Below are 14302 nucleotides of genomic sequence, written 5' to 3' on the forward strand. Positions count from 1 at the left end.
GCTGTCTTCCCCCGTGCTTAGTGATGGAGGTTGCATAATTTAAGTTTAGGAAACGCGACGAAGCGAGCGGCAGCAGGAAGCGTTCGCTGCCCACTGCTGGCGCCCTTCATCATGCCAGCATTCGACAGCCAGTGCTCACAGTCGAGTAAGATGCTTATCTGTGCGTGTATATCACCATGCTTGCTAATTTAATTAGGAAATGAATGTTTGCTGCAGTTTATGCGCCCGATAAAACTACGACCCTTGCTTCCTGTAGTTGTCTAATATTTTGCTATCGCTATCACGAAACTGCGACTTCTTACTCTTTTCTGATAGCTTTCCACCTATCAACTTTGCTGAAAATGTGCGACCCATGTATTCAGCAAGGTGCACATGTCGTAAGCCCAGACCACACGTGCGCTTGCGGACGCACGCCCACGCAGACGGTGTGGCGCGGCTTGTACATGTCAAAACGTGGCGCGATCCAGGTGAACAGCACCTCTCTATTATTGCACGCTCAGGCTGCCTCACGTTGGCACGCCTCGCTGGGAAGCTACGGCGTAGTACAATGAACTCTCAGATCGCGAGACTGAGAGTTGCGCCTGCTTCGAGAGGCGCAGCAGGCGCAAGGTGAATAGACGCAAGCTTGCGCGTGCCTGTAAGCGTACGGTCTGGGCTTTCAGCAAAATACCATGGCCAGAACATGTGTAACGTGTTACACGCGAGACTGGTCATCGCGCTTAAAGTTAACTTTGTGGTGATACCTTCAGGTCGATAATGCAACCATTGGGGTCATTCTCCTACAACTGGAAGGTCCACTGGACAGCTTCTTGGCTGATACAGAAGTTTGTGTGGCATTCACTTGATAAAGCACTAACATTGCCCCAGCGCTACATTGTACTTGGCACATGGGAAAAATGCACAAGTTTTTTGTCTCCCAAAATTGTGCGTTAGGCTAGAGATCCTGCACGGTTTCAGAAAGCTGAAACTGAAACTTTTTTTATACTTGTTAGAAGTCTATGTGGTTTTATTTGTGCCGAATGTTTTGTAGATGTCAATTACTTCATTGGAAGGTTTTGGGGAACTATTGTGCCTACTAGACAAATGTACTGATCCCTCCTGTTTTCTTATGTTTCATTAGCACCTAATGTTCCTTACTGTAACTTAGCCCTTTTACTGATCATTCAAGGCTTGTGGAAATATTCTGTTGCTTTAAATGTTGTGACCGTAGCTGCATCCTTATTGGTTAAACTCTGCATCACTCTAGAAGTAGAAATAAAGCTGGAGTACTTGACCTGGTGCTGCCATTCTTGCCATCATCTCTTTTTTATTACGACTATCTTGTGAGAGGCAACAGAATGGTGTGGAAAAACCTACTTCCAGTATTTTGCGCATAATTGTATTTGTGGCATTTATATAAGTGTGGCTGACTCAACGGGTCTTGTGTGACGGTGTAAGAACTCGTTTGATAGCTGGGGTACGTTGTCTCGTCGACAGGGGTTTGGGGCCACAGAGTGGGAACGCCACCATTCAGTCGTTGCGGTCCTTGCTGCTGCCTGTCTACACTGATGGAATCCGGGAGCTTATGGATGCCAGCTCGCAGCTAGACTGCTCAGAGCACGCACTGCTGGGTAAGCACTTCAACCATAGTGTAACACTTACCTGCAAGGATCGAGCACAAATTCAGTCTTGCTTTCTTGTTTCGAGGAATATAGATGCAAATGTTCAATGTTGCACACACTGCAGCAGACATTTGCTTACTTGCCAACTCTCCCAAGTGTTCCACGAAGTTCATGAATTTGGGCTTGTTTCACGATGTTACGAATGTTGCGTCGAGAGTTATGAAAAATAAATTCCATTTGCGAAACAGCCTCACTCGTCAGTCTCTAAACCTTCTATTGGAACTATTTTGATGGCGAAAGGATGCAAGAGGGATATACACGCTTCAAGAAAGTTTATACAGACAAGCCCCTGAAGTGCATGAAATCGGCAGCGATAGAGTCACTATGATTGAAAAACATTGTGTCGCTTGTCAGTGTCTACTGTTGCAAGTTTGTTGCAGTGTGTGCATTGCATCTAAAGGTAAACCATCTATAATAAAGTATGCGTGTACCCCACAAAAGGCTTGTGCTCAGTGTATCTCGCAGCTGGCCACAACCGACCCTGTCAGTGCCAACACAATTTGTTTTAGTTCTACCATTGGTGACTTACAACAAGAAAGGTGCAGTAGTTAACTTACTTACACAGCTACCAATACAGGTAGGCATACTGTGAATGGTTATAGTGCCTACAACAGAACTAGAACCTCGACAAAGACAAAGGAGAAGAATGTGCAAGCAAGCTGTCAGGCATTTTAAGAAGAAAATCTGGTTCGTTCATTGTTATTCTATTGTTATTCAACAGAAAGAAAAGCAAAATTCGGGACGTTTGGCCATGTCGACTGGGTCAAGTTGGGACTCAGGACATTTACTGAGAAGACAAGACTGTTGCGTTAAATTCAGGACGGTTTCCAACCCTCCTTATAGCCCACTTAGCAGCATCGGGACGTTAAACCCCGTAATTAATTTAATTTGTTTCCATCATGTATCAACTTAATGACAACCCTCTTCCTTGATTTCATCCCATTTCTTCTTGGTTGACTCCCCAGTGCCCGAGATGGCCTTGCTGCTGGACCAATGCTCTACTTCCCAGCAAGAGGACGTGCTGGGAACCATCCATGAGGTGGCAGAAAAGCTGAGGTGACCACAGTTGGCCATTTGCATTTGCAGTCAATATCTGTGACTGGGGTGCTACTTTTCGCAGACTTTTTGTAGAGTGTCTAACTGTACTATAAGATAGTACTACACTGTGACTATACATGCTGTGCCACATTTGGATCAGTAAAGTGCACAAGTGTAGTGTGGCCTGCATATGTTGGCCATGTATAGGAGGAGACGGCAACGCGCGATTCTGGCATGAGCGCTTCAAAGAAATCCATCAAAAATGAAAATGAGGGGCCGCGGCACGAGGCTGGAAAGCAAAAATTGGCTGGCGGGCTAGATGATTCATGATCACCGAAGAAACAGCGCTAGGAGACTGGACGAGTTAGGAAGGAGCACACAGGCACACAGTGCAATGTCTGTGCTCCTTCCTATCTTGTACCGTCTCCTTTCGCTGCTTTTCGGTGAAAAACAGAATAAAGGTGAGAGTTTTGCCAAAGAGGAAGGTTACAGAAGTGCTGGAATAAAAATAAAACGAATAAGAAAACAAGAGGTTTTGAATGAAGAGATGCAAGAGGGCAAGCCGGGTGGAAAGAAGGCCACTGCTCTAGGCTCAGGAGCGAAGCCGTCGGGCATCAGGTCTGCACTTCATGCCTTCTAGTGGGCCAGGGCAACATTCCAGAGCTGTGGTCACTGCATTGTCCTGGGCAGAGGATGTGTTCCAAGGCACGCTAGAGGAAGGAAACCTACGTAGCGGGGGTGGTGGTGAAGGCGTTGCACTGGATGTCCCTCCTTCTAGACCTCCACTGGGCCGGAGCAACCCTCCACCATTCCCATTGTCACAGCCAGGCCTTCTCTTGGCTCCTCGAAATCATGTGGTACACTTAACTTGTTGCTTTTGGGTACTCTAGAACACTCTGGCGGTGTGCTTTACATTTGACTGGTGAAAACCAAGTGTACCAAAAAACACATTTAGCTAGTTCATTCAGAGTGCCACTCCAGCTTGGAGGCTCTCTCACCATTAAGTTGGGACCACAACTAAGATCTGACCGAATGCCAATTTTGTGGCTTTCGTGATTGCTCTGGGAGCAGCTGAACATTTGGTGCGGGCTGCCTTTTTGTGGTTCCAACTTGAGAGGGCTCTGCAGTGCTGCAAAATGAGTTGGAGTGCAGCATTAACCAGTCAGATGTACCATTAACTGTGGCCCGGGGGTGACCAAGATTCACTACTGGTGTTGCCTCGGGAGCTACACCCCACATTTGCTTTGAACACCTCTGATCATCACTTCTCTAGCCAGACTACTGGCCTCCTGCCACACTGTAGGTCTTTAGCACAGGTGTTCGTGTCAAGCTCTTGGCAACTAGTACATAGACTGTAATCAACTTTTTGTTGCATTTCTTGCTTGTTCAGTTGCAAGCCTGTGTAGACTTTCTTCTCTTGTCTACATTATGTTGTTTCTTGATCAATAGAATGCATTGTTGGCTTGCTGCAAGCTACTTACCAGTCATTTGGTGAGCTGAGGGTATGGCTCCGCAGCAATAATCTCTTTTAAGAACCTCATTACACACATGCATATGGCAAGTTAGCCGTTGCTCTGCAGTCTGCTAGCCTCCTGTTTAGCTCATGAGGTAGAGTGACTGCCTGAGAAAGGCGTTGGTCCCAGGTTTGATTTCTGAATCACGGCGAAATTTCCTTTAACTGCGAAGCTTTCCTTACGAGTAACCCTTATAAAATATTTTTCGTAGCGTCTTGCTACCTTTCGGATGGATGAGAATATTCTTGCCACACGTACCTATGATTGTCTAAAAAAAATTGCTTGGGAAAAAATTTAAAAAAAAATTATATTGGCCCACAAAAGCAAGACTTTGGTGCTGTCCATTAAAGTGACACAAAAAAAAAGACCAAATCTGCTTAGACTGATAAAGTAATCTTCCAGAGCTCTGTTTTCATTAATTTCACTGAAACAGGTTGATTAATAGAAGAGAAACTGAAGCTCATAGTGTCATTTTCTTAATTTTTCACCGAAACCCCAGGACTGTTACATCAGTGTGATGTCACGAATATCAAAGCATTTTTCATATTTGGACCATTGTGGCTCCATGAAGGTTCTTGACACTTGCAAAGTTCAGTCTTTGGCTCTTTTAGAATACAACATCGTCCATCTATTGTAGTAAAAAAGGACACTAAAGGGAAATATGAAGTTGAGTTAGAAAGCTTCTGCGTTTATAAGTCTATCATCGTTTTATGAGTGCCAATGCACGACTTTGTTGCGTAGAAAATTGCTGCCTAATGTCCTGCTGCTACTCCTCGATTTGAATTGCTCATGCCGAAACTGAAGACATGACGTAATCTCCACGTCACCACGCCTGCCCCTATCTGTGAATCAGCCGCTCCTCTCTCAACCTCTGAACTCGCATCAACGGAGTTCCCCCCCGATTGGCCCGCATCGGCTCGCTCTAAAGACAAACATTTCACTTCTCACTTGTGCTGCCACTCCCTCTCTCACTGTGTGTATTGTAGGCGCTCTTGTCTACTGCTGCTTGCTCTTCGCTTGTGTTCCGTCTCCCGGCTAGTGGGTGGGGCCATCCGCCCGGAACTTTGACATCACACCACGCGTCATACGAAAGAAATACCATGCTCCACAACAGGTGGCGCCACTTTGATTTCTCATCTTCATCACTTTCTCGCTTACCAAAGTTCTGTTCTCGCTATGAATAATGCAAGTCGAGCTAGACTGAAAGATTAGGCTTACGTAATACATAGCCTAATCATTCAGTCTAGCACGACTTAACATGTTCCTTTAGTGTCCCTTTAACTAGGCTCGAGCAGACACCGTCAAAACCTGTGGCATCAGAGCGAGCTGGTGTGGGACGATGATCTACTGGCGTCCCCTTTAAAACGGGATGGTGATGAATTGGTGGTGACAAATAGTCACCTAACCTGCTCAAGTTGATCGAGTATGCTATTCATGCATTTCATTCTAGCATCTTCTAATGCATCTCCTTAATCTTTTTTTATATTCCTTAAAACTTCTCTATCTGCCTTGTACCGCTGCCTATGCCTGTAACATATCCAGTTGTATCAATCTCTTCCCTACTTTTTTTCCACGAATACTTTTTTTTTTTCTCGACTGCTGACCAGTTCTGTTCAATTTAAATCCAAGCACTTCTGGAAGGTGTACGTTACCTTCGGGTCTGACTGGGCGAATCTCTTTGCATTCCATTAGGATGTGCTGAGTGGTCTCTGGATTTTACTTTACGTAATTACTCGTCTCGTCATTTAAGGTCATAATTCCCAATTTCTCTGTGCTAAAGTTAAGGCCTAGATTTGTTTTTGCATTGCCACACACATTCGCAAGTTTCTGTAAATCTCTAGTATTGTCCGCTAGTAGCACTGTGTCGTCCACATACACCAGTCCAGGGACTGACGTGTGCGGACAACATGGGGGAACTTCAAGGCAGCGGTGCCACCTTTCTTTCGTTTTTGCGTATTTTAGCCTCCTCTCGGAGGTAAAATCTGCGTTTTTGGTATTTTAGGTGGGCAGTTTGCTATTACAGCTCAAATAATTATTTTTTTTCTCTTTAGTGTCCCTTTAACTGCAGTAGCTTTTTCCCTGCTTGGCTATGAGCTGTACAAGAGGTTGTCATGTCAATAAGGTAATGATAGAGGCAGGTCATCGTGACAAGTCATAAAAGCAAGTTATTAAAAAATCCAAGCAGGTGATGAACAGCCACTCATTTTTGTTTTTGTCTTGCACTCCAATTCTACAAAAACATTGTCGAACATCTTTTGACATCTTGGCTCCCTGTTTCTGCAGGATTGTCCACAAGCGGGTTCTTTCTCGGAACCTTGATAGAACTGATGGTGACAGAAAGCTGCTGGCACAGCACAAAGGTGAGAAGTCCGCACAGTAATTTATTGTTGAGATAGCCGTTGTAATACCATTTTATTTGCAGTATCTGTGAGTAGTGGCCCTGCTTGCCCTTCTGTGAAGGACGGTGGAGTTGGTTCCACTGCATATTAATTCTTTTAGGCGACTTTGTTTTACTCCTAGAACAAGTAGATTTGTTATAGCATAGGTGCTCATTGGTGTCAGACTATGGGGAAAAATGAATTGTGATAGTTATGAGATAGCAGAAAGTCTCAAATTTCTTATTTATTTATTAAGGCCTGTAAGCACTACAGAAAGGAGTGGTAAAACAAAACAAACAAAAAATGCAGAACAATAACAGGCACGATTTTATAGTTGGCGTGGTAAATAGCAGTCTTGAAATTTGATTTGTTCAGAAACAGCAGCGAAGATGCAGGCAGGAAGATGGTTCCTGTCAATGCATGTGTGGGGCAAAAAAGAATCGAGATACAAGTTTGTATGACAAGACGGGGACAGCAACTTTGTGTACGTGATCAGTCCAGGACGAAATCTAGGAAGGAGGTGCAAGTACAGTAGAACCTCATTGATACAATCCCTTTTCATATGGTTTCCCAGCACCAACATTCGCAATTGAGAGCACAAGAAATGGCCCAATGCAGTTGCAATTCCCGGAAAACACGATCTTTCGGCACCAATGTTCAGTACATCGCCAAACTACGATCGTACAGTACGTTTTCCACTTGCTAGATTCCATGTTAACAAGAAAAGGCGTGAGGCACGTACCATCGAGAGCACTAGGCGCCCGCCATGTCAGCTTCCCCGCACTACTTGCTCGCCCATAGATCACATCAGTCGACATTGCATATCCATCCTTCCTAATGCTGATTATATAGTGCATGAGTCGTTCTTCAGCTTTTGGGAAATCGGGGCACTGTTTACCTCCAAACGGCTGTCAGGTTCAGTTGGCAGCAGAGAGTAGCACAGCATGTTTTTGTGTGTGTGTGTGTGTTTTTTAGTGTCCCACTTCCACCCAGCCATACGTTTACCATGTTCTGCGTATACGACCATCTGAAACCTAAAGGCCACAGTATATGCATGCAGTCAGATGCTTCGCCATTGTCACCAGCAAAGCGTGACCAAAAGCACAATGCACCTAAACAACATGCTGCAGCGCAGCCCACAGCCAATACCGTTAAAGCGCGCTGGGTCTATGCCACATGCTCTATGCCGCGTTTTTACCAGCGTTGACACGTCTCACACGCAGCAACATAGCAGCAGACGGAGCAGTTGAGACCAGACCAGAACAAATGGCACCAAATGCGATCATACATCTGAGAGACTCCAAGGTGCACACCGGTGGGAATGTTGTGCAGTTGTTGGGGTATGGTCTGTCGAAGATAAGATGGAATGACTGTTAGCAGCTCGGGCCCGTCAGTGTGCATGTTTTGGCGATGCAGGGTTTCATTTTGGAGCACGAACATGCAAAGGGACGCGTCGGACCGATCAGAAGGGTGTTGGATCAGATGCCATAATGATTCACTGCGCCATTGTTCAGCACCAATGTCTTTCAGGGCAGAGAGCAAGAGAGCGGTGATCGGTGCGGCGTCCACTAAAACATCTCGTGCATCGATGGGATGACGAGATAGGCAGTCAGTATCCAGATGTGAATGACCCAACTTGTAGGCTACAGTGCATGTGTATTCCTGGAAGCGTAGGGCCCTGCGACCAAGACGACCAGTGGAATCCTTGAGGGAAGAAAGCCAACAAAGAGCGTGGTGATCGGTTGTAACTGTAAATGGTTGACTATACAAGTAGGGTCGGAACTTACCCACTGCCCAAACGATTTCGAGACACTTGCACTGGTTAATCGAGTAATTGCGCTCGGACCGAGAGAGGAGGCGGCTGGCTTAGGTGATAGTGCGGTCATGCCCACATTGGCACTGACATCAGTGAAATTTACACTGATGTCAGTGTAAATTTCTGTAGGAGTGAAATGTGCGAGAACTGGAGGCGTTGTAAGTAGCGTGATGAGGTCTCAGAAAGCAGTCGCTTCTGCAGAGCCCCAGCAGAAAGCAACGTCTTTCACTTGAGGAGGTCAGTCAGAGGGCGGTCTACATGCGTGAAATTTCTCACAATCCAGTGGACCTAAGAGCATACATCAATAAAGTATCGAACATCTTTGGCAGAGGTTGGCACGAAGAAATTCTGCGCTCCACCAACTGTGGCTGAGTCAGGACGAATGCCCGACAAGTCGACGAGATGTCCAATCATGGTTATTTGGTGGTGACCCAAGTGGCACTTGGACATATTGAGCTGCAGGCGCGTGTTGCGGAAAGCAGAAAGAATAGATGAAAGTCGTTCAAGATGAGTTGCAAAAGTTGCAGAAAGTACCTGACATTGTCAGGTATTTCATCATCAAGTAGCACAAACAAATGGACCATTTAAAGCCATGCAAGAGCATGTCCATCATCTGTTCAAAAGTCGCTGGGGCATTGCCCAAGCCAAAAGGCATTAAACAACAGATCTAGGCTATCGGGTGTGACGAATGCAGTCTTCTCATGGTCCAGTTCATCAACGGCAATTTGCCAATATCCGGAGTGATAATTTGTTGATGAAAAATCATTCGCACCGTGGAGCCAATCTAGAGGGTCGTCAATGTGTTGAAGTGGGTAGACATCTCGATGATCTTGTTTAGATGGCAGTAGTCCACACAGGATCGCCAGCTGTTATCCTTCTTTTTGACCAGAACAACGGGAATCCCACGGGCTGGAAGAGTGTTGAATAATTCCCTTGGCCCTGGCTGACACGGTGCCGTTCTGCAAATTGCAGCGCTCAGCTGCTATGTGTGTGTGATCCCTGCACCAGGCCTACATCACGGTGTTAGAAGTATTTTAGGTGTACCAATGGCGCCTCCAGAAAGGGGGAACTTCGGTCCACGTTTTGTGCAGGGAGCCCAAGATGGCACCACAGTACCCGTGGCCGATGTGAGGTATCATGCATGGTCACTTCGGGGCCGCGAACGCCACTCGAAATTAATAAAAAAGTCACCCTTCATGCTATAACGAGTGCAAAAAGATAAAAACGGCAAACAAATACGACATTTTGACGATACAGCCATATATATCTGTTGAATATGTTCAGTTCACCACCTACAAGGTTCGCGATAGGAGGATGCCTTCGCATTCGGACATGTGAAATTGTGCATTTAAACATATGACAGTGACGTCACGTTGAAATATGACAGAAGTTAGTTCTGTTCGATGAAGTAATGCTTACCCAGTTAGACAAATATAACATATTAGCCGTATTATTACAGCAGCAAAACGTACTGTCGATTTCCGACTCGAACATTCAAAGCAATTAGCGCTCGTTGATTGCGCATAAAGAAATGTGTGATGAATACAACCTGTGTTAACGCTAGCTTGTTGCACATAAAACAGTGAATTTTAGCGAAGTACCAGCAGCTAAGTTTTAGGCACCGATGACGCTTTAGAGCATGAAAAAACATTCTGGTTTGGCACCGCGAGAAGGGGAGGCATACTATTTACAGTGGTGGGTATGTGTTTCCGTTTCTTCTCTGTTGACATCCGAGTGATATTTTGCACTGTCTGTGTCTTACATAGTCGCCCAGAGAGAGCATTATGACTTGGTCCTTTAAGGAACACGTCCATTTGTATGTGCGGAGTTTTACAAGCGTAGCCAGTCCACCACGATGGTACAGTGGTTACGGTGCTCGGCTGCTGACCGGAGGTCACTGTTTCGGATCCCGGCCGCGGCGGTCGCATTACGATACAGGCGAAATGCTAGAGGCCCAGTGTACTGTATGATGTCAGTGGACGTTAAGGAACACCAGATTGTCGATGTTTCTGGAGCCCTCTACGGCGTGCCTCATAATCATATCGTGGTTTTAGCACGTAAAACCCAAAATATTCTCATTGTTGCAAGCGTAGCTCTCGCACGGGGAGAGCAATTTCCCAGTCTGACACGGCTACATTTGGTGGCAGGAGGGTGCGAACGGTCCGTAGGCGCCTTTCTTTTTTTCTGTCTTTGTCAAATGAGCAGGGCAGTCGGGAAACTTCGTCGGCACGGCGTCTTTTGCCAGAGCCGCCTTTCGCGGTGCACTCACAAGAACGTGTCCTTTGTAGACTGCTTCCGACGTCATCGTCACGTACCTCAGCTCGAAGTGCTTCTCGCACATGTAGTGAGTCTGACTACAGCACGCGGTTCTTGCGCGGAATCGCATGGCGCCATATCTTCAGGCAGTCCGCTTCTCAGGGTGCAGCTTCTCGGGGTGCAGCAGTCTCGTAGCCAGATTTGCACCGTGGCAAAAAACACGTGGCAAAAAAGCCCATTTCACAGCTTGCTCACACGAAGAGCACAGCTTGTCATCGCACAGCTTGTCATCGCAACGTGGCGACAACTGCTTCGACTAGACGGCTCACCCGGATGTCGTCCACGCGACTGCTCCTGCCATCTCGCGGCATGATGGAGCGGAGGTACCGAAGTTCGACGCAGCGAGTGCATGGCGGCGGCGCACCGTCGTTCCACCTGTACTTCTAACACCGTGGCCTACATTGAGGAGCACTCACAGTGACAAAATCTGCTGCTGCGTCAACCGGGACGGTTCCTCCGCGGTGCGCTCGTTGCTCCTTTTGTGCCAAAAATGAAGTGAAATGCTCGCCTGGGCGGCATCGAGGATGAGGGGCACTGCGGCGCTCTCGACATGTGCCACTGCACAGGTCTCTACACCGAATATATTGAATATTCGAAAAATCGAATAGTAGATATTTGATCTGCAAAATGAATTTATTCGGACCTTCACAATTCGATTTTATTCTGTAATATCCAAATATTCACACACCTCTAGTTACAAATAATTTTTGAACCCACATTTTTCCGGTATTTCCATGCATTATATACAACTTTTGCCGGTGCCCCCAGGGAGTTAAACGAGGCACCTAGTGTTTGCTTGATGAAATTAGGGGCCAGATAATGGGCGATGTGTCAGCTAAGTTCGAAGTGGGTGTGTTTATTGTGGCGTTTGCAATAATTTATGTATGCGAAGGATGTTATCAGTGTTCCACTGGTGCATAGAATTCATCTCTTTTCTTTTGCAGAACTACAACTCCCACCAAGAATAAACTTAGCAAAAATAAGGGGAAGGATATGGCAAAGGTGTATGCGAAGTTAAATGCATGTGTAAAAAATACTGCCCTTGCAAAAATTTTAAGCAAGTGCTCGTAAGTGTCATACTGAGGTATGATATGCTTCTCGATAACCAAAATAACTGTATTTTTCACCTCGTTTATGTTTGCTGAATAAGGGGGTCATGTTGAATGCAATGTGTGACGAAACTTGACCGTTTCGGGCTTGATTAGAAGCATTGCAAATAATTACTGAACACTCTTTCTCTTTCATTGGGTTATATGAGGTTCATATCAGGTTTCCCTAGTGTCCTCGATTGAACAAAAAAGGTCACCTTCCTTATATTTGTTTAAAATTAGTGGCAAGTTGGAAGTTTTGTGTAAACGAAGTCCGAAGTGTGTGGACAATTAACAGCCTTAGCAGTACATTAAGTATGTAGGCTGTACAGAATGTTATAACTGTGCTTTAGTAACAATGCATAATTTAATGTGATGTTCTGGGGGATCTATACATGCTAACAAGATCACATTTAGTAAATATGGGGGAAACGTGGCCAGTTTTATCCCAAAGTAAAATGTGTGTGTGTGGATGAATTACTGCATTTGTAAAACTTCTTCACCAAGTGCCCGAAAACGTTAAAAGCAGGCGAGGTTTGAAATGTACCAGTCATATAGAAGCAACTTTTTAAAGTGCATGATATAAATACAGGCAACTGAAACTATTTATTCCAACTGTATGCAAAAGACAGCTTCGCTAGAAATTGGGTTGTTATTCTGCTAGGTCACACAAGTCTGCAGTATTTTTGTATCGTGATGTTTAATTTGGGAGTCTTGTAATGCATGCTTTTTACGTTAGGTCATGGGAGAGTGATTGCAGTTAAGCTGATTGGCTTTTTATATTTCTCGCTTTTATCGAATTCAATATTTGGTGCTTGCCTGTCACCCTATCCTAGTATGCATGCGAATGAGCACATACATTAATGACACATGCACATGTAATGTCAACATAAATTCAAATGCAAATAAATTGAAAACATTAGGAATGGATCTTTGAATTTCCAGGTTTCCCTGCACCTGTAAAAGTGACCTAATTTAGACTTCAAAGCATACATTTGGGACTGCACCATGCTTAGAAACTGGCTGCAGAGTGCGTGCACATCTCATTGCCTTGTAATTGTGCGTAACAGGGGCGCTGATCAGCTTCTTCGTGTGTTTGAATTTCAATTTATGTTGATGGTACATGTGTGTGTATGCTTTTCTGCTATTACACTTGGTGCAACTAATCTCGTCATTATGGTCGCTGGGCCTTACTAGGCATAAAACTGCTGCCACCCTCTGTTGACGTGTTGTGATCGCCAAGCGCCTCCATCTCCATGCAGGCTTCAGCGATGCCATCTTCAAAAGTACGCTGCAGTTCCTGCACAAGGCACTGGCGCAGCCTGTCCAGGCTGCATCACCGGCCACCTGTTTCACAGACCTGGCTGTGAACCTCACACTTCTGGCACTTGACCTGTAAGCCCCTCGCATCCCAACCAATCACGGATATCCGTCGGACGTCCTATGGATATCCCTTTCCGATATAACGAACTTCCGATGGACGTCCGTAAATCTCCAACAGACGTCCATCGGAAGTCCGATGGATATCCAAAAAAACAAATTTGTGCATCCATCGGACATCCAAAATGGGATCCTGTAGCGGACATATTTCGGACAATATATGTGTGTCGTGTATATGTGTATGTGTATGTGTGCGTGTGTCACCTTGTAGCAGCGATAGTGAAATGCATTCAAGCACCCAATGTTATGTAACAATTGGTCAGGTACTTCAATGCATTCCACTGTCGCCGCTATGCTGCAAATAAACAAAAAAAATGAATCCACACCAGCTTCAAACTACAAATCATTTACTGCCACCTTATGTTAAAAGTCCACAAAGCACACATGAATACTGTTCATAGCATAAATATACGTGCTGATATAAAGGAAATTTGCAGACCTAGATATCATGACTGAAGTTAGAACAGCGCGAAGCCATAAAAAACAGAAATAGAAACTTCTTTCAACATAACAGTCTAACAAATGTGGGAAAGACAACTAAATGAAGTCTCATGTGATTATCATACTTATTTGACTTTTTCGTACTGTCAAACCCTAGGAGGATTCATTATAGGTACATGCTTTAGAATAAAGAAAAAAACTCACAAGCAAGAATAAACGTGTGGTGGAAACCACAAAAAGACAGCACAATGCGTAGTGGAAGTGTAAGCATCAAGGCTTACCTAATTCAGTGAGGTATGAAAATGGGCCAGACAAAGGACAGCAAAAAAGGTGGGATGAAGACAAACACTGTCTTCGTTTTGCGCTGATTAAACAGGATTACTTAATACAGACATAAACAAGTTTACACAGAATAATGTAAGATATCATTCAAACACAGTTATGTACATGTCAGAAATAGAACGCATTTTCAAGGATTAGGAAAAACATAAAATGTGGCGCACCTGCAAACTCATTAGGATGGGAAGTTTCAACACAGAAAGCCCTGCCACTTCTGCTAGTTCGAGTAATTTATGTATTGTTTACCAATAATTAAAATTTATTATTTGCA

At 45.0% G+C, this 14302-nt stretch overlaps 1 protein-coding gene across 1 annotated transcript in view; it reads left to right on the plus strand.

The window, feature by feature from the left end:
• Positions 1–14302, plus strand: part of LOC119462352 (protein MMS22-like) — a 151998-nt gene that overhangs the window by 94413 nt on the left and 43283 nt on the right. Inside the window, exons 24-27 of the mRNA XM_049672947.1 lie at positions 1493–1610; positions 2627–2717; positions 6497–6573; positions 13074–13206. Coding sequence (XP_049528904.1) covers positions 1493–1610; positions 2627–2717; positions 6497–6573; positions 13074–13206 — 419 coding nt within the window. The remainder of the gene's footprint in view (positions 1–1492; positions 1611–2626; positions 2718–6496; positions 6574–13073; positions 13207–14302) is intronic.

The sequence above is a fragment of the Dermacentor silvarum genome, chromosome 8 (genome assembly GCF_013339745.2).
Source record: "Dermacentor silvarum isolate Dsil-2018 chromosome 8, BIME_Dsil_1.4, whole genome shotgun sequence".
NCBI lineage: Eukaryota > Metazoa > Arthropoda > Arachnida > Ixodida > Ixodidae > Dermacentor > Dermacentor silvarum.